Here is a 25,293-nt window from a genome sequence, read left to right as displayed (position 1 = left end):
TCACCTGGAGCCTGCACTGGGCCTCACGGGCAGGGGCGTGGTGGTGGTCCGACCCCTCCCTCGGGGAGGTCAACGGGGTGCCCCCCTCATCGGCCACATCCACTGGCACGCTCTGAAATGACACTGACCGTCAGCCAGCCCTGCTTGGAGTTTACTGAGCTGGGCCTGACCAGTACGGCAGCTGCTTCTGCCCGGTCCATCTTGTGCTGCCAGCAGAAACATGTGTCTGCTCGGGTACCATCCCTGGACCAATGAGACCCCGCCCCCAAGGTCGTGGGGGTCTTCCTGGGCAGCTGGTGCTGTCTAGACTCTCCCCATCCCGCCCAGCCTGCTCTCCCCTCGGGTGTGGACACACCAGCCACCCAGCCCACAGAGTTCTGACACACATCTGCCAGGGCTTGCTTGAGGCAGACATACCCCGAGAAGCCCTCATCCACACATTCAGGGAAAGGACTCAGGGTTACCCGGGTGGGATGGGAGAGGAGACATGGCCTGGCCTGGGGCTCCCGTGTTACCTTTCTGTTCCTTCGGGAAAAGGGCCACAGGCCTCTCGGGGGGTTCCTGAGCCATTGTCGACCGCGTTGCCACACGTTCTGCTTCTGAGCTCTCCCAGGGCGACGGCCTCTGGGAAGGGGCAAATAACAAAACATCTTGAGAGCCCGCGAACTGGCTGCGGGCTCCTCTCCGCTGTGAAGCCTGGAGCCCCGGGTTCCGGGTTCTGTTGGGTTCTGTTGCCAGGAAGTGATGTCATTTCCTGGGTTCCTCGCCGAGGTCCCTTCCACAAAGCTCCCCAAGAGAACCTCTGGGTTTCAGTGTGTTCCCCCAGCCCCTTAGACCATGTGTAGGCTCAGTGACACCCACACCGCCCACCCCACAGCTCTGGCAGGCCTGGGTGCAGCCAGGCCCTCAGCTATGAGGACACAGCTCTTTCAGACAGGCTCCTTCTTCTCACTGTGATGTGGCCCTGGACAAGCCATATGCCCCTCAGGGTTTCCCCATCCTCTCCATCTGCAGAGTGGGGGTCAATGTCCCATCTCCTGCCTAGGTCTGTCAGCCTACCACACCTACATGCCTTTCAACCTGGGCTTGGTATCACATGGAGCTTGTGCACTGGGACTTCCCAAAGGCAGGATTCAATCCAGCGCTGACCTAGCACAGAATGGGGCAGAAACAGGCCTGGATGGGCTCTGGGCCCTACCAAAAGGCACTCTCCTTCCTGCCTGTTTGGGACCCCGCCACCCCGCCCAATTGCAACACCACCCCCACCCCCCCATCCTCCGCCGATCCCACCCCCTCAATGGACGGCTGAAAGGAAGACTCGAAGGTCACTTTCTCTAATTTAAAAGAGGACCCAACTTTCTGGTCCTCTTTTTCCATTGAGATTCTGCTTCAAGTGCCCCACCTCGCCTTCTGTGGGGGGCTGAGCCTATCATGGCTCCCTGCATTCTTCTCTTTTCCTCTCATCACCTTGGGTCATCTTCCCCCTTCTGGGGTGGATGGGCACTGTCATTGCTTCTAACGTCCACGTAGATTTATGAAAAGATCTGTAAAATCTACTCATTTCCTCTCTTTTGTGCAGTTTCTCTCTCTAAACAGGTCTTTCTTTTCCTTTTGAAATTCAGTCTCTGTCTTCCTTTTCCTCTTTCTCTCTGTCTCTCCAGTGGATGGATGGAAGCCTCTGAATGCACATGTATATTGTGAGCTTAGGGTTAGGTTTTAGGGACAGGTTCGAGTGAGATGAAGGGTTTAGGTGGGAGTTGGTGTTTGAGAATGGGACAAGGGTGGTGTGGTTTTTCTTGGAGGCTTGAGTGCGGTTTGTTCTGAGTCTTTTTTACCTATGAATCGCTTATGAGATACATCACTTGCAAGTCGTCTCTTATGTTCAGTCTAGTATCTTTTGGACTTGTGAAAGCTTGATTCCCTGGTGGCTCAGATGGTAAAGCGTCTGCCCGCAATGTGGGGCCATGGTTTGATCCCCCGGACAGGCAGATCCCTGCAGAAGGAAATGGCAACCCACTCCAGTACTCTTGCCTAGAAAATTCCATGGATGGAGGAGCCCGGTGGGCTCCAGTCCATGGAGTCACAGAGAGTCAGACACGACGCAGCGACTTCACTTTACTTGTGGTTGGCACAGTCAGATTTGTATTTTCCACAGCACTAAAGGTTGTGTGCGGGCGCAAGAGGGCCGAGAGTAGCTACTCCACATTCAAAGTCAGGAGGGGTGGCCCTGATGAGATAGATAGCCCTCGTCCAAGGTAAGGAGCAGTGGCTGCGCTTTGCTGGAGCAGCCGTGAATAGACCCCGTGACCAAGGGAAGAGAAATCCAAGTAAGACGGTAGGTGTTGTGAGACGGCATCAGAGGCAGACACACTGAGACCGTAATCACAGACAACGAGCCAATCTGATCACATGGACCACAGCCTTGTCTGTCTCAATGAAACTAGGCCATGCTGTGAGGGGCCACCCAAGGCGGACGGGTCGTGATGGACAGGTCTGACAGAATATGGTCCACTGGAGAAGGGAATGGCAAACCACTTCAGTAGTCTTGTCTTGAGAACCCCATGAACAGTATGAAAAGGCAAAATGATAGGATACTGAGAGAGGAACTCCCAGGTCGGTAAGTGCCCAGTATGCTACTGGAGGTCAGTGGAGAAATGCCTCCAGAAAGACTGAAGGCATGGAGTCAGAGCCAAAACAACACCCAGTTGTGGATGTGACTGGTGAAACAAGCAAGGTCCAATGCTGTAAAAAGCAATATTGCCTAGGAACCTGGAGTGTTAGGTCCATGAATCAAGGCAACTTGGAAGTGGTCAGACAGGAGATGGCAAGAGTGAACATCGACATTCTAGGAATCAGCAAACTATGATTGGCAGGAATGGGTGAATTGAACTCAGGTGATCATTATATCCGCTACTGTGGGCAGGAATCCCTTAGAAGAAATGAAGTAGCCATCTTGGTCAACAAAAGACTCTGAAATGCTATACTTGGATGCCATCTCAATAACCACAGAATGATCTCTGTTCGTTTCCAAGGCAAACCATTTGATATCATGGTAATCCAAGCCTATGCCCCAACCAGTCACGCTAAAGAAGCTGAACTTGAACGGTTCTATGAAGGCCTACAATTCCTTTCTGAACTAACTCCCAAAAGAGATGTCCTTTTCATTATAGGGGCCTGTAATGCAAAATTAGGAAGTCAAGAAACACCTGGAGTAACAGGCAGATTTGGCCACGGAGTAGGAAATAAAGTAGGGCAAATGCTAATACAGTTGTGCCAGGAGAACGCACTGGTCATTGCAAACATCCTCGTCCCACAACATAAGATAAGTCTCTACACATGGACATCACCAGATGGTCAACACCGAAATCATATTGATTCTATTCTTTGCAGCCAAAGATGGAGAAGATCTCTACAGTTAGCAAAAGCAAGACAAGAGCTCACTGTGACTCAGATCATGAGCTCCATATTGCCAAATTTAGACTTAAATTGAAGAAAGTAGGGAAAACCACTCAACCATTCAGGTATGACCTAAATCAAATCCCTTATGATTATACAGTAGAAGTGAGAAATAGATTTAAGGGACTAGATCTGATAGACAGAGTGCCTGAAAACTATGGACGAAGATTCGTGACATTGTACGAGACAGGGAGCAAGACCATCCCCAAGAAAAAGAAATGAAAAAAGGAAAATGGCTCTCTGAGGAGACCTTACAAATAGCTGTGAAAAGAAGAGAAGCAAAAAGCAAAGGAGAAAAGGAAAGATATAAGCATCTGAATGCAGAGTTCCAAAGAATAGCAAGGAGAGATAAGAAAGCCTTCCTCAGTGATCAATGCAAAGAAATAGAGGAAAACAACAGAATGGGAAAGACTAGAGATCTCTTCAAGAAAATTAGTGATACCAAGGGAACATGGTATGATCATCATGGTGAGTGATGATCTGATCACTCACCTAGAGCCAGACATCCTGGAATGTGAAGTCAAGTGGGCCTTAGAAAGCATCACTAGGAACAAAGCTAATGGAGGTGATGGAATTCCAGTGGAGCTATTTCAAATCCTGAAAGATGATGCTGTGAAAGTGCTACACTCAATATGCCAGCTAGTTTGGAAAATTCAGCAGTGGCCACAGGACTGGAAAAGGTAAGTTTTCATTCCAATCCCAAAGAAAGGCGATACCAAAGAATGCTCAAACTACTTCACAATTGCACTCATCTCACATGCTAGTAAAGTAACACTCAAAATTCTCCAAGCCAGGCTTCAGCAATACGTGGACCATGAACTTTCAGATGTTCAAGCTGGTTTTAGAAAAGGCAGAGGAACCAGAGATCAAATTGGCAACATCCGCTGGATTGTCAAAAAAGCAAGAGAGTTCCAGAAAAATATCGATTTCTTTATTGACTATGCCAGAGCCTTTGACTATGTGGATCACAATAAACTGTGGAAAATTCGGAAAGAGATGGGAATACCAGACCACCTGACCTGCCTCTTGAGAAATCTATATGCAGGTCAGGAAGCAACAGTTAGAACTGGACATGGAACAACAGACTGGTTCCAAATAGGAAAAGGAGTACATCAAGGCTGTGTATTGTCACCCTGCTTATTTAACTTCTATGCAGAGTACATCATGAGAAACACTGGGCTGGAAGAAGCACAAGTTGGAATTATGATTGCTGGAAGAAATATCAATAACCTCAGATACGCAGATGACACCACCCTTATGGCAGAAAGTGAAGAGGAACTAAAAAGAGCCACTTGATGAAAGTGAAAGAGGAGGGTGAAAAAGTTGGCTGAAAGGTCAACATTCAGAAATCGAAGATCATGGCATCTGGTCCCATCACTTCATGGGAAATAGATGGGGAAACAGTGAAAACAGTGTCAGGCTTTTTTGGGGGGGGGGCTCCAAAATCACTGCAGATGGTGATTGCAACCATGAAATTAAAAGACGCTTATTCCTTGGAAGGAAAGTTTTGACCAACCTAGATAGCATATTCAAAAGCAGAGACATTACTTTGCCAACAAATATTTGTCTAGTCAAGGCTATGTTTTTTCCAGTGGTCATGTATGGATGTGAGAGTTGGACTGTGAAGAAAGCTGAGCACCAAAGAATTGATGCTTTTGAACTGTGGTGCTGGAGAAGACTCTTGAGAGTCCCTTGGACTGCAAGGAGATCCAACCAGTCCATTCTAAAGGAAATAAGTCCTGGGAGTTCTTTGGAAGGACTGATGCTGAAGCTGAAACTCCAATACTTTGGCCACCTTATGTGAAGAGGTGCATCACTGGAAAAGACCCTGATGCTGGGAGGGATTGGGGGCAGGAAGAGAAGGGGATGACAGAGGATGAGTTGGCTGGATGGCATCACTGACTTGATGGACGTGAGTCTGAGTGAACTTCGTGAGTTGGTGATGGACAGGGAGGCCTGGCGTGCTGCGGTTCATGGGGTTGCAAAGATTCGGACACGACTGAGCAAGTGAACTAAACCCTTTGATCAACTTCTCCCCATTTCTACCCTCTACCCATTCCCCCACCCTCCCCCTGCTTCCTTGGTGGCTCAGATGATAAAGAATCTGCCTACAGTGCAGAAGACCAGGGTTTGCTCCCTGGTTGGGATGATCCCCTGGATAAGGAAATTTAACCCACTCCAATATTCTTGCCTGGAGAATCCGATGGATAGAGGAGCCTGGTGGGCTACAGTCCCTGGGGTCACAAAAAGTCAGGCACCACTGAGCAGCTTTTACTTTCCATTGATCATTCTTGGCTCTCTTTTCAAATATTGGTTGACTATATATGTTTGGGTTTATTTCTGGGCACTCAATTTTGTTCCACTGGTATATGCATGTGTTTTTTATATATAGATATTTAATTAGATTGGTTAAATTTATTTCTAAATATTTTATCAGTATTCTATTATTTTTGATGTTACTGTAAATAGGATTTTTTAAAATTTGTTTTCAGATAGTTCATTGTGTGTGTTTAGAAACAACAGATTTATATAGATTGATTTTGTATTCTGAAACTTGACTGAATTTGCTTTTTAGGTCTAGGAGTATTTTTGGAGTCTGGCATTTGCTCTGTACCACTCTATACAAGACAATGTCATCAGCAAACAAAGACAATTTTACTTCTTCTTCCTGATGTCTTTTTTACCCCCCTGGTGCCTAGCCCTTACTCTAGCTAAGACTTCAGTACTATTATGAAGAAGAATAGTCACTCTCATTTTTTTCTGATCTTAGAGGGGAAGTTTTCAACCTTTCACCATTAAGCATGATGCTTGCTGTGAGCTTGTCATATATGGCCTTCATCATGTTGAATATGTTCCATCTATACCCAATTTGTTGAGAGTTTTTTTTAATCACGCAAGGAGGTTTAATTTTGTTAAATGCTTTTTCCACATCTATTGAAATGATCCTATAATTATTGTCTTTCTGTTAATGTAGAGCATCATATTTCTTGACTTGCATATGTTGAACCATCCTTGCCTTCCAGAGATACATCTCACTTGATCATGATGTATGATCCTTTTGACGTGCTCTTGAACTCAGATCACAAGTATTTTATTGAGAATTTTTGTATCTATATTCATTAAGGATATTGCCCTTTAGTTTTCTTATATCTTTATCTTTGGTTTCAAGGTAATGCTATATTTGTAAAAATGAGTTTAAGAGTGTTCTCTCCTCTTTAGTTTGTTGTTGTTGTTGTTGTTGTTTTTAGGAGTTTGAGAAGAGTTGACATTAATTCTTTATATGCTGGGCTTCCCAGGTGGTGCATTGGTAAAGAATTCACCTGTCAATGCCTTAACATGTTTGGCAAAATTCACTTGTGAAGCCATCTGGTCCTAAGCTTTTCAGTGTTGGGAGGGTTTTGATTCCTGATTCAATCTCCTTGTTTGTTATTGGTCCATTCAGCTTTTACTTCTTCATGACTTTAATTCTATCAGCACCCCTCATTGATATCATATAAAGCTAAATTCATTGTTCTTACATTTTCGGGGGCCCCCTCCTGAGCCTTTTGCCCCAAACCATATTTTTTCCCCAGCTTCACTGAGATATAACTGACATGTAGCATTGTGTAAACTTAAGGTGTACAACATGATGATTTGTAAAATGTATAACAACATGTCTACTACAATAAGGTTGCATATTTCTAGGAACTTGTCCATGTCTTGTGGATTGTCCAGTTTGTTGGCATATAACTATTCGCAGTACTCAGGAACTTGTCCATGTCTTGTGGATTGTCCAGTTTGTTGCCATATAACTATTAGCAGTACTCAGGAACTTGTCCATGTCTTCTAGATTGTCCAGTTTGTTGGCATATAACTACTCGCAGTTCTCTCCCTTTGCATTTCTATAGTATCAGTTGTAATGTCTTCTTTTTTCATTTCTGATTTTACTTGTGTCTTCTCTCTTTTTTTTGCTTCATAAGTCTAGCTAAAGATTTGTCAATTTTGTTTACCTTTTCAAAAAATAACTGTTTCATTAAAATGTTCTTTTTTTTTCCCTATTCTCTATTTCATTTATTTTTACTCTGATCTTTGTTATTTTCTTCCTTCTACTAAGTTTGGGTTTAGTTTGCTCTTATTTTTATAGTTCCTTGAAGTATAAAGTTAAATTGGCTTGAGAGGTTTCTTTGTTCTTAATGTAGAAATTTATTGCTATAAACTGATCTCTTAGCACTGCTTTTGCTGCATCCCACAGGTTTTGTTATGTTGCGTTCCGATTTTCATTTGCCTCAACATATGTTTTGATTTCCGTTCTGATTTCATCTTTGACTTATTTGTTATTGAGAAGTGTGTTATTTAATTTCTACATATTTGAAAATTTTCCAACTTTTCTCCCATTTTTGATTATTCCCTCAACCACATTTTCTGTTTTTGATGTCACAATGTACATTTTATATTATGTATCCATTAATAAATTAATGTGGCTGTAAATTATTTTTAGTACTTTTGTCTTCCAACCTTTATGATAGAGCATATTACATTATTAGAGTATTCTGGATCTGGTTATACACTTGCCTTTATCAGTGTGATTTTATGTTTCTATGTAGTCATGTTTCTAGCTAACAGCCTGTAATTTCTGCATTTCTTGTAAAGCAGGTCTAGTGTTAATGAACTCTCTCAGCTTTTTCTTGTTTACAAAGTCTTTACCTTGCCTTCACTTCTGAAGGACAACTTTACTGAGTATCCTTAGTTGGCAATTTCTTTCATTTAGCACTGAGAATATCATCCTATTCTCTCCTGCTTCATAAGTCTCTGCTAAGAAATATGCTGAGAACCAAGTACAAAGATATGAAGGGGCAACCAGGCCCAGGGGGGGCTCTGTAGCTCTTTGACTTAGACCATTGGGGTCCACAGAACTGACGTGGTGAGCACTGCAAGGGCCCTTAACAGGCTGCAAGTGCTGTTCCAGTCTCCAGCAGTTAGGGACCAGGGCAAATACCAATAGTGGCCAGAGTCAGCGATACACACACACTTGGCTGAGGGGGCCAGCTGTAGGCAGCTGTATAGTGGCAGGGGTTGGTTGCAAATACACATGTCATGCCAAGGCAGACAGCAAGGTTTGGGGCCAACTACTGGTGCACGGGTAGCTGCGGAGGCCCTGGTTATTGGCATGCACTACCATGGCTGCTGGATCTTGCCATGGGCACATGGCAGTGGAGGCTGGTGATGGAGATTGGGCCAGGGGCATGCAGGTGCACTAGCTGCACAATGCAAGCAAGTGACAGAAAGAGAGAATCACGTCTGGGCCCACAAGCAGCTACAGGGACTCTGACCATTGACATGCTTTTCCATGGCTCACAGTCTTCCCCCCAAGCAAGCACATGAGAGTGAAGTCTGATGAGAGATTGTAGGCAAACACACAGCTAGAGAGGCTAACCCTTAGTACACACAGTGGTAGTGATTGGTCTCTGGTGGGTCTAGGTCTCTGGGGTCAAGGCTGGTGTTCTGTGCTCAGGCAGCCACAGAGGCCTGCACTGGCTGTTGGTGTGGTTCCTGGGTTCTTGTACAGTTTGGGGGTGAGGAGCTGGGAAAGACTCAGGTAGTTGGTGTCAGTGAACATGAATACCTATGGGATGAAAGCCAGTGAAATATGCACAGCCGTGATGGTTGTGTTGGCCATTAATTTCATCAGTGGTGAAAGCTGTTGGGTTTACCTGCAGAGCAGATTACTGAGAACCATGATCACACCCACTAGATGGCTACTACTGGTAATCCCTGCTTTACTCCCTTGATCCTGGCCATCTCTTTTTGTCTCAGCTCTGTGATCCCTGGGCAGTGTAGAACCAAGGCAGGACCTTCATCCAGGGCTCTGAAAAGCTGAGGAAGATGGTAGCTCACATCATTCTTCCTTTCCCTATGAAGGTAACTCTTTCTAGTTGGGATGCTCCTTCCCTATGCTGAGCAGTGCCAGCTTGGGGGTGGTGGGTGGGGGAGGGATGCAGTGACAAAAAATAAATGAAGCTGTCTTCCTTCACTTTTTGGGTGGTTATTCTCAGGGGTTTTTGTTCCACCATTTTGCTGTTCCACTTTCTTAAGTGGACTCTAGAGACCTTCCAGGTCTGTTTTGTTCATGAATTTCTGTCTAATTGCTGATCTTCGTGTGGATGCACAGGCTGGAATCTCCTGCACCACCATCTTGGTGACGTCACTCCTTAGTGTACCCCAAGTCCCCTTGTACTCTATATCTGGATCTGTTCAAAGTTGTCTTAGCATCAACTTGGAACTTTAAAAAAATAACCAACTCATTAATTAATTTTTAGCTTTGCCTCATCTGGCCTTCACGCTTGATAAACACTGCTTCTCTGCTTTCAGGATTCTGGCTTCTCTTGATCAGAATTTCTTCTTCTGGGCTCACCTGGTCCCTCAGGTTTTCTGTAGCCTTGGATGAACAGTTTAGACACCCATACCAATGCTCACGGAAAGGCCCTTTGCCAGCCCCTCAAGTTCCCCACGCTGGTCCTGTTACAATCCTTCAATTTTCCAATGCTCCTCAACCATTTTTCTCTGTGAGAATGAACACTTTGTACAATATGACTGACTCCTACCATTTTTTTTTCTTTTGAACTTTTTATTTTGTATTGGGGTATAGGTGATTAACAATCTTGTGATAATTCCAGGTGAACAGCAGAGGGACTCAGCCACATGTATACATGTATCCATTCTCCCCCAAACTCCACTCCCATCCAGGCTGCCACGTAACACTGGGTAGAGTTCCATGTGCTATACACTAGGCCCTTGTGAGTTATCCATTTGAAATAAGGCAGTGTGTACATGACTATCCCAAACTCCCTAACTATCCCTTCCCCCCAGACAACCAAAAGTTCGTTTTATAAGTCTGTGAGTCTCTTTCTGTTTTATAAGTTCATTTGCATCATTTCTTTTTAGATTCCACTTATAAGGGATGTCATATGATATTTCTCCTTTCTGTCTGACTTACTTCACTCAGTATGACACTCTCTAGGTCCATCCATGTTGCTGAAAATCTGATTCCTACCATTTTAATAATTACATTGTAGGAAATGTTGTCCCTACAATAAAACATGAATAATGAAGTTTCTAGGCTTCTTTCCCCAACACTCCTAGGCTTACTTTTCTATTATTGTGACTATCAGGACCAAAGATTTTATCCAGTTACTTTCAACACACCCCAAGCCCTCCATTAATGGAGGTGTAGCATTCATAATTACCCACCCTGTGTGGGGCCCCTAATGGGCTCATTTGTATACCCTCTGGAAATGGACCAAGAGGCTTGAACACATCTCTTAATGCATTTCAGGTCATTAGAGATATTGTGACCTTGGGAGAAGTAATGACTGCTGTCAGGCCTGGCCATGATTAAGGCTGTATCACTTAGCTTTTTTTTTTGTCTCCTAAATGTTATTTCCCAAGGGACTCAGACCAAAATAGAAGAGCTCCCTTTCGGAGGCTAACTCTTCCTTGTCATGGAAATGTACTTGGAAAGTTTTAGCCAAGGAAAGACAGGAAGAGGAGATATTTCATGGTCTATGGTTAAATCTAAGTGATGGCTCAACCTGTAGAAGGGGCATGACTTGGCTGTGACTGGAATCTTCCTTGTTAACTTTTAAACCCAAGGTTTGATCAGAACCTTTTACTTATTAGGTAGTATGCATATGGATCTTCGTGTTTAAAACCCCAGAGCCTCTTGACTAACACAGATGGAGAAAATGAAGCAAATGTGATGATAAGAAAAATTAAAAGATAAGGTGACATTTACCCTCAGATTAAGATTTAGCCAGATAGAGGCCACTTACAATCAGCTAATTTGAGGAACAGTTTCTGGCTCTCCACAGACCTACAGAACCATTGACTTTCTCAGTCTTTCTCTGTGACCCAAGGAGAAGCAATGATGTGCTTCTAAAAGAAATCCAACAGCTGGTGTAGCCCTCTTCCAACTGGACCTGGTCTCTCTGATAAGTGCAGTTTTCCTAGTGGCTCAGACAATAAAGAATCGGCCTGCAATGCAGGAGACCCAGGTTCAATCCCTGGTGGGGAAGATCCCCTGGAGAAGGGAATGCCAACCCACTCCAGTATTCTTGCCTGGAGAATTCCATGGACAGGGGAGCCTGGTAGGCTACAGTCCATGGGGTCGCAAAGAGTTGAACATGACTGAAAGACTAACACTTTCACTTCACTTTTTCTCTAACTGGTGTTGATCCCTTCCTCCTGGGTGCCCACACTGGACCTGGATACTTGTCATACTTTTGGGGGGAATTTTTTCCATGCCTGCTTTCCAGAGTGGACTGTGAAAGACCCAAGGGTATCAAAACTTTTCCATCTCCAGCACCAAGAAGTACCTGAAATTTATTTATTATTCTTCTTAATATTGATTGGCTGCTCGGGTCTTAGCTGTGGTTGCAGACTCTCTGGTTGAGGTGCACAGGCTCAGTAGTTGTGGTAAACCCACCAAGTCACTACATGCCATTTTGGATCTTGGTTCCCCAACCCGGGATTGAACCTACACCCCTACACTGAAAGGTGGATCCCTAACCTCTGCACCACCAGGGAGTCCCAGGAACTGGAATTTAGACAGTCAGTGTTAATTGTGAAGATGAGAAGGCCTCCAAAAAGGGACCAGAACTAAGAGATTCTCTCCCACTTCCATCTTTGAATTAGAACAGAGAGGATTTTCAGAAGAAACCAGATTTCCCACAGAAATCACTAAGACTTGACTTAGAACCATCACAAATAAGTACAAAGAAAAACCTGAAAAGGACCTGGACTCCAAGGAATGCAGCTGGGATGAAAACACTGATTCCCAACTAGAAAACCCAGAGACAGGATTTTGTACGTCATTGCTAGAGGATAGAGACCCTTGTAAAGCTGAATTTATAGAAATGTATGGAAGCTAATGGAGCAGAACCACATGTATTCCAGGCTTGGAAGTCCGTGATAACTTCTTGTTTATTATTACAACTTTTTACTACTCTTATTACTACTTTTTTTGGGGGGAGGGGTGGTAAGGGGGTTCTGGAATTAGTGATAAATAACTACAAGACATGAGCAAGCCTTTAATAAAGATCTATAACACAGTCAAAATGATCCTGGGAAAAGTGTGCTTTCCATCATGTATCCAATCAGAAAGAATAAAGGCTATTCTCTGAACATGGCACTGAGCTTATAACAACAATACTCTCAATGGAAATGGAAACTGAACACTATCATTTATTAGCTATGTGATTTTGTCAATCATTCACCCTCTCTTTGCCCCTGTTTCCTATCTGAAATTTGACATGACAAAACTTGTCTGAAAGAGGGGTTATGACGCATAAATGTGAAAATGTATGTGGATATTCTTAGCTGTGGCCTGGTCCATGATAGGTGCTCAATACATAGATTCCAACTCCACAGAGTCAGAGAAGTGGCCCCCCAGAATATAGTGGGGGACTTGTGGCAGAGGTCACTACCTCACTGCCAGATATAACTGTAAGCTGATTTTTGTGACTCCCAGGTAAGAGACCCAGGGACTTCTAATGTCAGCTTCTTCTCTCTGTTATGCTTTCCCTTCTGTTCTTTTTTTTTTTCCTGATGTAAATGTGTTTTTTTTTAATCGGGGTATAATTGCTTTGCAATGTTGTGTTAGTTTCTGCTGTACAACAAAGTGAATCAGCTATATGTGTATATATACACCCCTCCTTCTTGAGTTTCCCTCCCGCACCCTTCCCAACTGTTCTCTTTGTTCCCTGACCCTGACTGCATCCAGAGACCATGCATCAGTGAAATCAAACAGCCGTCATAACTTTGAAGTAACCTGGTAGAGGGTGAACAAACAGGGAGTGGTCACTAGAGGGTAGGGTGAAGGGCATGAAGGAGGAGCAGTGAGAGATGGAAATAATACACAGACTGGTCACCTCTGGTCTTGGGATCCAGGCCTCAGATTGTAGAAGTTTTGATTTTGCAGTCCGCTGAAAGATTACCATGAAAATCCTGATTTCTAGGGTTTTTCTGTGAGAAATGAGAAGATCGTGCAAGTCCAATTCACATTCCCTCGTGGCAAGAGTCTGTTGAAGCCAAGGAGGAGCTAACAAATGAGGTGGGGTGGCCCAGCACTTCTCACACTTGCCAGTTGCCTCCCCTCCTTTTATCGGCCCTGTATCCCATCTGAATACTGGTTTCCATCGCTTATCTCCATGTGTTACTTGCTTCTCTTTGCCAGCTGTACTATTGACACAGTAGGGAGGTACCAGAAAAGATAAGATCGGTTTGAGTGTTAGGAAGATAATCTTAGAAGCTGAAGCATTTGTTACTGTGACAGAGAGATAGAGAGAAAAGAAGGATGAAAGATCAAAACTAGAAATATCAGCTTAGAGACTGCAAAGTTTAAACATTATAAACATTCCAACTGGGCAGTTGTCCTAGAGGTGGGGAGACAAAGGACAGATTCCAGAGATAGTCTGGGAGTAAAATTGAGGGAGTCGGTGACTGAACGCGGAGGGAAAATGAAGGAAAGGGAGCAAATGAAGAAATTCAGGGCTCAGAATAAATCAAGGCTATGCATATTATTGCAACAATTTTTGTTTAGTAGCAGAAAAACAGAAACCAAGTGGGTGCCCATCAGGGGAAAATGGTTGAATATACCATGGTTTGTCCATACTCTGGGACAATGTGCTGGCATTGTCAGAAATACTTCAGGTCCAAACTCTGTGCCATGGAGGAATTTCCTCTGAGTGTGCGTGTGTGTGTGTGCCAAGTCATTTCCATTGTATCCGACTCTGCAACCCTATGGACTACGCCAGGTTCCTCTATCCACTGGACTTTCCAAGCAAGAATATGCCTTTCTCCAGGGGATCTCCCCTACCCAGGGATCGAACCCATGTCTCTTACATCTTCTGCATTGGTAGGCGAGTTCTTTACCACTAGTGCCACCTGGGGAGCCCTCTGAGTGGACTCAGGTGAAATGCACTGAGGAACATAGATGATTCCATTAACAAAAACAGCAACCCCCAAATCTCCATGTGTGTGGATATGCAGATAGGTATGCACTCATTCATATATACATATGTGAGTATGTGCATGTGTCTGTGTGCATGTATGTGTGTGTATATTTGATTATGAGTATATGAACAAAGGAAGAAGGATGAGAAATATTGATAAAATGTGGGAGTCAGTGGAGGATGAAGGAAGTTGAAAAACAAGAAAGAAACCACTATAGTTAGGAAATGTGGTCTTTGAATTTTTAAAGCATGTATACTTTATTTTTGTTGAATTGCATATGTGTGTGTGACTGTAGAAAAGATGCATGAAATAGTTGTATGGAACTTGAGGGATCCCAACCAATTTTAACTATTTAGAGTTATAGATTAGAACATTGGTTTAAAACGCCCACAAAATGTGAACCTAAAACTGCTGAAAAAAATGAAGTGTTTTAACTTTCGTAAAAACCCACAATAGCCATCTTTTCATCGTAGACAGGCGCAAATCACGGTATATTTTTCAGTTATCTTAACATTCCTCTCATTTGCCATTTAAATCCTGCCATGGTTGTTTACCATCTGGGTGAACTCAGGCCAATTTACTTTATCTCTCTCTTTCAGCCTGATTTTTCTTGGTTGAGAAAAGGGAAAGACCATCTTAACCCTGAAAGGTTGTTGTTAGGATCAAATAAAAGAATATCCATAAAGTGCCTGGGAGGCTTTCCTCAGATGGAAGCTACTATTTTTTAATACTTTTAGAAAACGTTTTACCCCTACCCTGCTCACCAGAGTGAGCATGATGGATGATTCCAGCCATGACTTCCTGTCCCTCCACAGCCTCCACTGAAACTTATCTGTTCAGCTCCAGCGATAACGCTCCCTCCTCTTTTCTCTAGACTTTAATCAGTCACTGGAGGCCAAGGAATGGATTCTGCCCACTGGCCAGTGAGCGAGCATCACAGTTTCTTTCTCATCCTATTTTTAGCTGATCAGACTTCTTAGTTCAATGCTTAGCATCAAATTCAAAGTCATTTTCAAGTCTCTTCATCATGTTTAACAGGTAGAAGCTTTCCCGGGGACAAGTGTTTTCTAGTTTGGCAAGTTTTATTTTTGCACCTTTTGCTCACAAGGTAAAGAAAAAGATGAAGCAAAGGTGGGATTTAGGAGTGATAGCGTTACTAAGTGCTAGGTAATAATTGATATACTTACAGAGTCATCCTCCTTCCCAACCCAATCAAAATAGAATAGAAATTATTTGGACTTTTGATACAAATAGAGTCAAATTGATTTACAGGAACTAAAATCACTTTATATTTGCATAATTTTTTACTGTCTCCACTGCTGCAGAAACCAGAAGTAATGAGATATTTCAGGTAAAGCTGTACTTGTCCCCGTTGAAGTTACTTAAGGTGTTTCTGTTTTACTTTTAGCTAAGAAATTTCATTTAAGTCTGGAAAAAAAAAATTGTCATCTTGTCTATTTAGTTCTAAAATAAATCATTGATAAAGGGAAAATATATAAATAAGTTTACAAATATAAATCACAATTAATTGAAAACTTTCCTCAAAATTTGGTTGATAGTACATAATACCTTAGAATAGGACTGTCCTAGCCCAGAGCTTTTCATAAAGAACCACACTCCAGTGTGGTTTCATAAAAAACCCACTCGAGCGTTCTTGCCTGGAGAATTCCAGGGACGGGGGAACCTGGTGGGCTGCCGTCTATGGGGTCGCACAGAGTCAGACACGACTGAAGCGACTTAGCAGCAGCAGTAGCAGCCCAGAGCTTTTCATAAAGAACCACAGGGGTTCTTCTATAATGAGGAGTTAGACTTTGAGTACTTCTTGGCCTGTTTTGTGTTTTGTTTTTTCTTGTTTGTGTAAGAATTCTGAATACAGTTTCCTCTTTTTTTGTCTCTAAATTATACTTTAATCTTCAAACAGAGTACTTTAAATATTTTAGAAAATAAGCCTTCAGATGTGGCCACTTCTGGGTAAAAACTTTATTCCATTTGCTTCCCATGATTAATAGAAAAAACAGAAACCAACATTTACTGTTTATCATACCTCAGGCATTGTTCCGAACACAGTTCCTTCCTCAACCTTGGCACCACGGAAACTTTGGACGGGATGATTCTTTGCTGTTTGAGACTGTCCTGTACCTTGAATACCGCTCAACAGCGTCCTTGGCCTCTACCCACTACATGCCAAGAGCACACATCCGTCCTTCCTCCACCAGTTGTGGCAACCCAAATGTCTCTAGGCATTGTCAAATGTCCTTTGAAGAGCAAAATCACCCCCGTTAAGCATCCTCCACTATTGTAGACACTTTTTCATTTTAATCTTTACAACAGAGACTATGAGAGTTTACATTATTTTTTCCAAGGTTACATAGTGGGTTAATGAGTGGGTTCCTGGGATTCAAATTCCAGTTGGTCTAATTCCATAGTTCCTCCTCTTTTAGAGATCATGCTGGGAGGTGGGGGGAGATGGGAAGAAAAGTAAAGAAAAAGATTTCTTAAAACATAAAAATTAGTAGGTTTAAAAATTTTTATGTTTCAAGAAATAGGTTCAATAAAAATTATTCTGAATGCTATTCCTAATACTTTCTACATCTTCAAACCTCATTATCATCCCTAGGATGTACTTTTTTAGCTGAAAAGTCAACCCCCAGCCCTTTCTCCCAACAAATATCTCATTTTTTTCTGAGATAAAAGTTGTCCAACATGAGTTTTTTCCAGCTTTTTTTCTCTTCATTTCAAAGTTTTCCAACACCTAACCCATCCTTTCCCATCCTTCTTTCTAAGGCCAACCCCTCTGCCTGTACCTAGATCTCGCCTCCTCCCTTCTCTCCAAACTTGCTTCATGAATGATCACTACAAATTGTCCCTATGACAAGTCTTCAGTTCTTCCCTAGGACTGAGAACATGCTTCTCTCTTTGTAATGGTTAATTTTATGTGTCAACTTGAGTAGGCCCTACCTGGTACCCACTTCTTCGGTCAAATATTATTCTAGTGAGTGCTGTGAAGTTATTTTTTAGATGTGATTAGAAATCAGTAGACTTTGAGTAGAACAGATTATACTCCATAAAAAGGGCGGGGGGGGGCCTTGTCCAACCTGTCAAAAGTTAGCCTCTTTGGAAGAAGAAATGGTTAGGACTCAAACTGCAACTGTTTTTTTGTTTTGTTTTGTTTTATCTTTTTTTTTTTTTTTCTTGTGAAGGGAGCTTTTTAAATTTTGTTTGTACTCATTATTCATTTATTTTTTTGTTGCGCCGGCTCTTCTTTGCTGTGCGCGGGCTTTCTTTGGTCGCTGGGAGCGGCGCTGCTCTGAGCTGCAGTGTGCAAGCTTCTCATAGCAATGGCGTCTCTTGTTACAGGACACAGGCACTAGTTGCATGGGCTTCAGAAGTTGTGGTACGCGGTCTCAGTAGTTCTGGCACATGGAATTAGTTGCTCCACAGCATGTGGAATCTTCCTGGACCAGGGATCGAACTTGTGTCCCCTGCATTGGCAGGCAGATTCTTATTCACTGTACCACCAGGGAAGTCTGAACTGCAGCTCTTATCAGGGTCTTCAGCCTGCCAGCCTACCCTGAAGATTTTGGATTTGCCAAGCCTCCATAACAACATAAGCCAATTCCTCAAAGTAAATCTTTCTCCCTCTGTATACACCCTATTTGCTCTATTTCTCTGGAGAACACTGACACACTCCTTTTCCTTATAAAAAAAAAAAGGACTTGAAACTGCCTTGCATCTAAGCTAACATGGCTCCTTCTCTATAAAGTCAGCACTACTATGCTCTCTCCTGCTGACTGCTCTTGTAGTCAGCATAAGGAGATGTTTGAAATGCTGGGGCTTTTTGCTTTGTGAAACAAGGACTTTATCTAACTCATTATTGCGTTTCCAAAATTTGTCTAGCACAATAACTTGAATGTTGTGGATACTTGAGCTTACTCATTTGAAATGTCAAGTCTTTTCTCTAAGTAAGGCTGAAAAACAACTGAGAAAAATGCAACAATAAACATTTCCTTTGATATTTCTGGACTTAGATGTTTGAATTTGAACTCTGTTTATTAAAAACATTCTTGTTGGGCAATTTAGTCCTCTTTTCTCTCGAAAAATGTTTTTCAGGGTTTCAATAAAAGAGTGACCCAAATGCAGAACAGGATCAGAAAAATCAATCCCCACATCTGATGAGTGGCTGGTGGACACTTTTCCATTTTACCACTACAAGTTTAACTCCTTCGTTTCTGTCCATGGCACCTAGAATGCCCTTATAAAATTAGAACATTAGGAAAAGTTTGAGTTAATTATGTGTTTAATTAGATTTTTTTTTTAAGTCAATAAGGAGAAAAAAGAAACACGGTCAGAGAAGGAGTGTTACTGCTGTTACTGAAAAAATTATGTTGTTTGGAATTTTGATCTTTAGGCTGAAAATAAGAAAGTGAGTTTTAAAACAGGAACATATTTTTAGGGAATAAGAAAGAGTTTTTTAAAAATTCAGTGGTAACTTACCATTCAGTTTTTAAAATAAGAATTTAGCAACACTCAGAGCACTCTAAATTGAAAAGAGAAAAAAAAATTACAATAGCAAAAACACCATAAATCAAATCACTTCCACTTTTATATTTGTTTTATTTTTATAGCCCTTACCCATTTATATAAATTTATAATTTTTTCCAACAATATATTATGAAATCTTTCAAACAAATCATTCTATCCATTTGTTTTAAATACATTTCAAAGTAAGTTGCAGAGAACAGTATACTTTACTATGACCAAATGGGATTTGTTCCAGATATGAGAGGCTAGTTGAACATTCAAAAATCAATTAATGTAATACATCACATCAACAGGTTAAAGAAAAAAATCATATAATCATATCAATAGATATTGAAAAAATATGACAAATTCAACATTCATCATGATCAAAACTCTCAGCAAACTGGAAATGCAGAATAACTTCCTTAACTTAATGAAGAACATCTATTTAAAAAACTTATAGCTAGGATTATACTTAATGATGAGAAACTAAAGTCTTCCCTCTAAAACTAAGAGCAAGGATATCTCTTTTGCTATTCAGCATCATACAGGAAATTCTAGTTAATGCAGTGGAAAAAGAAAATAAAAAGTATACAGCATGGAAGAAATTACACAGTCTTTGTTCCCAGATGGCATAAATGTCTATGTAGAAAATACCAAAAGAATCAACCAAAAACTACTGACACTAATAAGGAATTACAGCAAAGTTTCAGGATACAAGATCAATACTGTTACTTTCCTATATGCTAGCAAATGAAAAGTCAGTTACTTTCCTATATGCCAGCAAACAACTGGAATTTGAAGTTAAAAAATAACACTACTTACATTAGCATCAAAAAAATTCTAAGAGATACTTAGGTATAAATCTAACAAAATGTGCGTAAGATCTATTGAGAGAAACTACAAATCCTGGTGAAAGAAATAAATGAAATCTAAATAAATGGATACTTGATTTAGATAGAAATAAAAGAACATCTAAATGGAGTCCATGTTCATGGATAGGAAGCCTCAATATCATCAAGAGTTAAGTTTTTCTCAGTTTATGGATCCTGCACATCCTCGGACAAAATCCTGGAAAATTATTTTATAAATATCAGCAAACTGATTCAAAAGTTTCATGGAAAGGCAAAATACCCATAAGAGCCAGTACAACATTCCAGAGGAACAAAGTCAGCGGACTGGCGCTACCTGACTTCAAGACTTCCTGTGAAACTGCAGCGGTGAAGGCAGCGAGGTGTTGATGGGATAATAAGCAGGCCAACAGAACTGAATAAAGAGTTCAGAGGTAGGCCCATACAAATATAGTCAACTGATCTTTGACAAAGGAACAAAGGTAATTCAGTGGAGAAAGGATCCTCTTTTCAACAAGCGATGCTGGAACTACTGGCTAGCCACATGTAAATCATCGTCGTCATCATCTAGCCACAGACCTTACACTTTTCACAAAATTAATTCAAAATAGATTACAAATGTAAAAATGCAAAGCTATACAACTTCTAGAAGTTAAGTAGGAGAAAATATAGATGGCTACAGGTTTGGTGATAAGTTTTAGATGATCAAAGCATGATCAATGAAAGAAAAAATCCACAAGATGGATTTCATTGAAATTTAAAACATTTCCTCTGTGAAGGACACTGTTAAGAGAATGAAATGACAAACCACAACTGGAAGAAAATATTTGCAAGGTACATCTAATAAAGGGCTTCTATCCAAAATATACAAAGAACTCTTAAAACTCAATAATAAGAAACCATGGGCCAACAGTTTGAATAGACGTCCTACCAAAAATTACACACAGATGGCAAATAAGCATATGAGAAGATGCTCAATATCATATATCATTAGATGTTAACAATATTAAATTGTATTAAATTATATTAAAATACAATTATAATATTAAATATTAATATTACAACATTAGGATATTTTGCTCCATCATGGTTTTTATTCTTTTTTTTTTTTGGTTACTCATGAAATGAAAGTGAAACACTTATTAGAATGGGTGACAACACCAAAAACTGGTGAGGATGTGGAAACGACAGAACTCTCAGTCATTGCTGTGAGAATGCAAAATTGGTATAGTTACTTTGGAAGACACGTCAACAGTTTTTACAAAGATAAACATAGGCTCCATAAAGTCCAGTAATTGCACTCCTAGGTATTTACCTAAATGAGTTGGAAACATATGTCCACACAGAAATCTGTATGTGAATGTTTGTAGCAGCCTTATTCACAATTGCCAAAAATTAGAAGCCATCAAGAAGTCCATCAGAAGAATACACAAACTGTTATACATTCAAACAATGGAATATGATTCAACAATAAAAAGAAATGAACTATTAAGCCATGAAAAGACATGGAAAAATCTTAAGTGCATATTGCTTTATGAAGGAAACCAGTTTAAAAAGACTACATGTGGTACTTTATGAACTGAATTGTGTTCCCCCAAATTCAAATGTTGAAGCTCTTACCCCCAAGCTGACTGTATTTGGTGATAAGACATTTGCAGGAGTAATTAAGGTTAAACAAAGTCGTAAGTATGGGCCCTAATTGGATATCACTGGTGTCCTTAAAAGAGAGGAAAAGACACCAGGACTCTCTCATTTGCTTCCTCTTTCTCCACACGTGCCCAGACAAGAGGCCATGTGAGGACACAGCAATATGGCGACCATCGACAACCCAGGAAGAAAGATCTCACCAAACACCAACACTGTTGGCACATTGATATTGCCCTTCTGGCCCCCAGAACTGTGAGAAAAAAAACAGTTGCTGTTTAAGCCACCCAGACTGTGTTATCTTCTTATGGTGCCCTGAACAGAGAAATGCATGGTATGATTCTAAATATCAGCTATCTGACAAAGGAGAGACTATAGAGACAATACAGTCCAATAGCCTTGTATGGATATGAGAGTTGGACCATAGAGAAGGCTGAGCACTGAAGAATCGATGCTTTCAAACTGTGATACTGAAGAAGACTCTTGAGAGCCCTTAATAGCAAGGAGATCAAACCAGTAATCCTAAAGGAAATCAACCCTGAATATTCATTGGAAGGACTGATCCTGAAGCTGAAGCTCCAATACTTTGGCCACCTGATGAAGAGCTGACTCACTGGAAAAGACCCTGATGCTGGGAAAGATTGAGGGCAGGAGGAGAAGAGGGAACAAAGGATGACATGGTTGGATGGCATCATTGACTCAATGCATGTGAGTTTGAGAAAACTTTGGGAGACAGTGAAGGACAGGGAAGCCTGGCATGGTGCAGTCAATGGGGTCACAAAGAGTTGGACATGACTTAGCGACTGAACAATAGAGATGATAAGAACATCAGGGATTGCCAGAGGTTCTGGCAAAGGGAGGGAAATTTGAAAAAGTGGAATCCGGGGCATTTTGGGGACCATGAAACTATTCTATGCAATCCCATAAAAATGGATTCACGACCTTGTGCATTTGTCAAAACCCATGCAACTGACAACACAGAGAATGAGCCCCGAAGTAAACTATGGACTTGGGTTAATAATAATGTATAAATATTGGTTCACCAATGTTAACAAATACTTCACACTAATGCAAACTCAGCAGTGGCCACAGGACTGGAAAAGGTCAGTTTTCATTCCAATCCCAAAGAAAGGCAATGCCAAAGAATGCTCAAACTACTTCACAGTTGCACTCATCTCACATGCTAGTAAAGTAATGCTCAAAATTCTCCAAGCCAAGCTTCTGCAATACGTGAACCGTGAACTTCCTGATGTTTAAGCTGGTTTTAGAAAAGGCAGAGGAACCAGAGATCAAATTGCCAACATCTGCTGGATCATTGAAAAAGCAAGAGAGTTCCAGAAAAACATCTATTTCTGCTTCATTGACTATACCAAAGCCTTTGACTGGGTGGATCACAAATAAACTGTTGATTCTGAGAGAGATGGGAACACCAGACCACCTGACCTGCCTCTTGAGAAACCTGTATGCAGGTCAGGAAGCAAAAGTTAGAACTGGACATGGAACAACAGACTGGTTCCAAATAGGAAAAGGAGTACATCAAGGCTGTATATTGTCACCCTGCTTATTTAACTTCTATGCAGAGTACATCATGAGAAACACTGGGCTGGAAGAAGCACAAGCTGGAATCAAGATTGCCGGGAGAAATATCAATAACCTCAGATATGCAGATGACAACACCCTTATGGCAGAAAGTGAAGAGGAACTAAAAGGCCTCTTGATGAAAGTGAAAGAGGAGAGTGAAAAAGTTGGCTTAAAGGATCAACATACAGAAAACGAAGGTCATGGCATCTGGTCCCATCACTTCATGGGAAATAGATGGGGAAACAGTGGAAACAGTGTCAGACTTTATTTCTGGGGGCTCCAAAATCACTGCAGATGGTGACTGCAGCCATGAAATTAAAATACACTTACTTCTTGGAAGGAAAGTCATGACCAACCTAGATAGTATATTCAAAAGCAGAGACATTACTTTGCCGACTAAGGTCCGTCTCGTCAAGGCTATGGTTTTTCCAGTGGTCATGTATGGATGTGAGAGTTGGACTGTGAAGAAGGCTGAGCGCCGAAGAATTGATGCTTTTGAACTGTGGTGTTGGAGAAGACTCTTGAGAGTCCTTTGGACTGCAGGGAGATCCAACCAGTCCTTTCTGAAGGAGATCAGCCCTGGGATTTCTTTGGAAAAAATGATGCTGAAGCTGAGACTCCAGTACTTTGGCCACCTCATGGGAAGAGTTGACTCATTGGAAAAGACCCTGCTGCTGGGAGGGATTGGGGGCAGGAGGAGAAGGGGACCACAGAGGATGAGATGGCTGGATGGCATCACTGACTCGATGGATGTGAATCTGAGTGAACTCCGGGAGTTGGTGATGGACAGGGAGGCCTGGCGTGCTGCGATTCATGGGGTCGCAAACAGTCAGACACTACTGAGTGACTGAACTGTACTGAATGCAATATGTTAATCACAGGTGAGACTTTATGCAAGAGTTACTTTCTCTGCAGTTTTTCTGTAAACCTAAAGCTACCCTAAAAAATAAAATTTATTAAGACATTAAAAATTAATATTCTTAATATTAAAATTAGTATCAAATATAACTACCCATTTTTTCTTCACAGATATGTGTACTGTAATATAATACCCATGTTTTCCAGTTGTTTATCATGTTCTTAAAAATATTTTTCTGGATTGCTGTTGACATTTTAAAGTTAAGGATTTGTTTGTTTGTTTGTTTACAGAAGACTTACCCCAAGTCAATTAAAAATGTATCATATTTGTGACCTAATGGTGATAACTCTGGTCCACTTTTTAAAAGAATAGATTTATCTATTTATTTTTTGGCTGCCTTTAGTCTTCTTTGCCATGTGGAGGCTTTCTTGGTTGCAGTGATCGAAGGCTGCTCTCTAGCTGTGGTGCACATGCTTCCCTCCTTGCATGGGCTTCTCTTGAGGAGCATGTAGGGGCTCACAGACTCTGGAGTATGGGGTCACTAGTTATGGTGCAGGGGCTTAGTTGCCCTTCTATAGAATCTTAGTTCCCGTACCAGGCATTGAACCTGTGTCCACTGTATCGGCAGGTAGATTCCTAACAAATGGACCACCAGGAAAGTCCTTGATCGACTTTTTAAAGAAAAATAACATTCACCTTGAATATCTGAAAGCATTGCATATTTAGCTATTTTCACTTCTGCTCTGAGTCTCCATGTGAAGAGGTTGAAAATAAGGAAAGAGGTCAGAGCCATCCACATCCCCTTAGAAAGTAGTTGTGCTTCACTACAATGGTGCAAGCCTGCGTGCCAACGAGGTGATGGTAGCTGCCAGGAACCATGTGCTGTGCTGTGCTGTGCTTAGTCGACCCCCATGGACTGGAGCCCACCAGGCTCCTCTGTTCATGGGGATTTTCCAGGGAAGAACACTGGAGTGGGTTGCCATGCCCTCCTCCAGGGGATCTGCCCAACCCAGGGAGCAAACCCAGGTCTTCTGCATTGCAGGCAAATTCTTTACCATCTGAGCCACAAGGGAAGCCCCCAGGAACCATATATGCCCCAAATCACATATTCCCCTTTCATCAGAGACATTAAGGAAAGGTTATGAATTTGTTCATATTGAGTGTCTACAAAACTTAAAGCACATTATCCCTTCTAAATCAATTCTCAGGACCACTCACCTTTTACCACCCTCTTCCTCTCCAATTCTTTTTCCTCTGTTTTTATCCTTGGTCCTGCTCTGAGCTCTCAGCTTCCTTTTATCTTCCCTTTGCTACATTCCATATCATTTTCTCCAATATATCTTCCAGTTTTCTTTATATCATGTGTTGTTAAAGCCATCTGTTGATGCTTTT

The 25,293-nt window shown here is 41.7% G+C and overlaps 1 protein-coding gene across 1 annotated transcript in view; it reads left to right on the top strand.

Moving 5' to 3' along the window:
- The first annotated feature begins 117 nt into the window (after positions 1 to 117).
- LOC138089947 (Krueppel-like factor 4) overlaps positions 118 to 25,293 on the top strand; it is a 46,405-nt gene continuing 21,229 nt past the window's right edge. The window contains exon 1 of the mRNA XM_068985519.1: positions 118 to 234. Within this exon, the coding sequence (XP_068841620.1) occupies positions 118 to 234 (117 nt within the window). The remainder of the gene's footprint in view (positions 235 to 25,293) is intronic.

The sequence above is a fragment of the Capricornis sumatraensis genome, chromosome 13 (assembly GCF_032405125.1).
Source record: "Capricornis sumatraensis isolate serow.1 chromosome 13, serow.2, whole genome shotgun sequence".
NCBI lineage: Eukaryota > Metazoa > Chordata > Mammalia > Artiodactyla > Bovidae > Capricornis > Capricornis sumatraensis.
The sequence above is the reverse complement of the archived record's forward strand: the minus strand, read 5'-3'. Positions and strand labels throughout refer to the sequence as shown.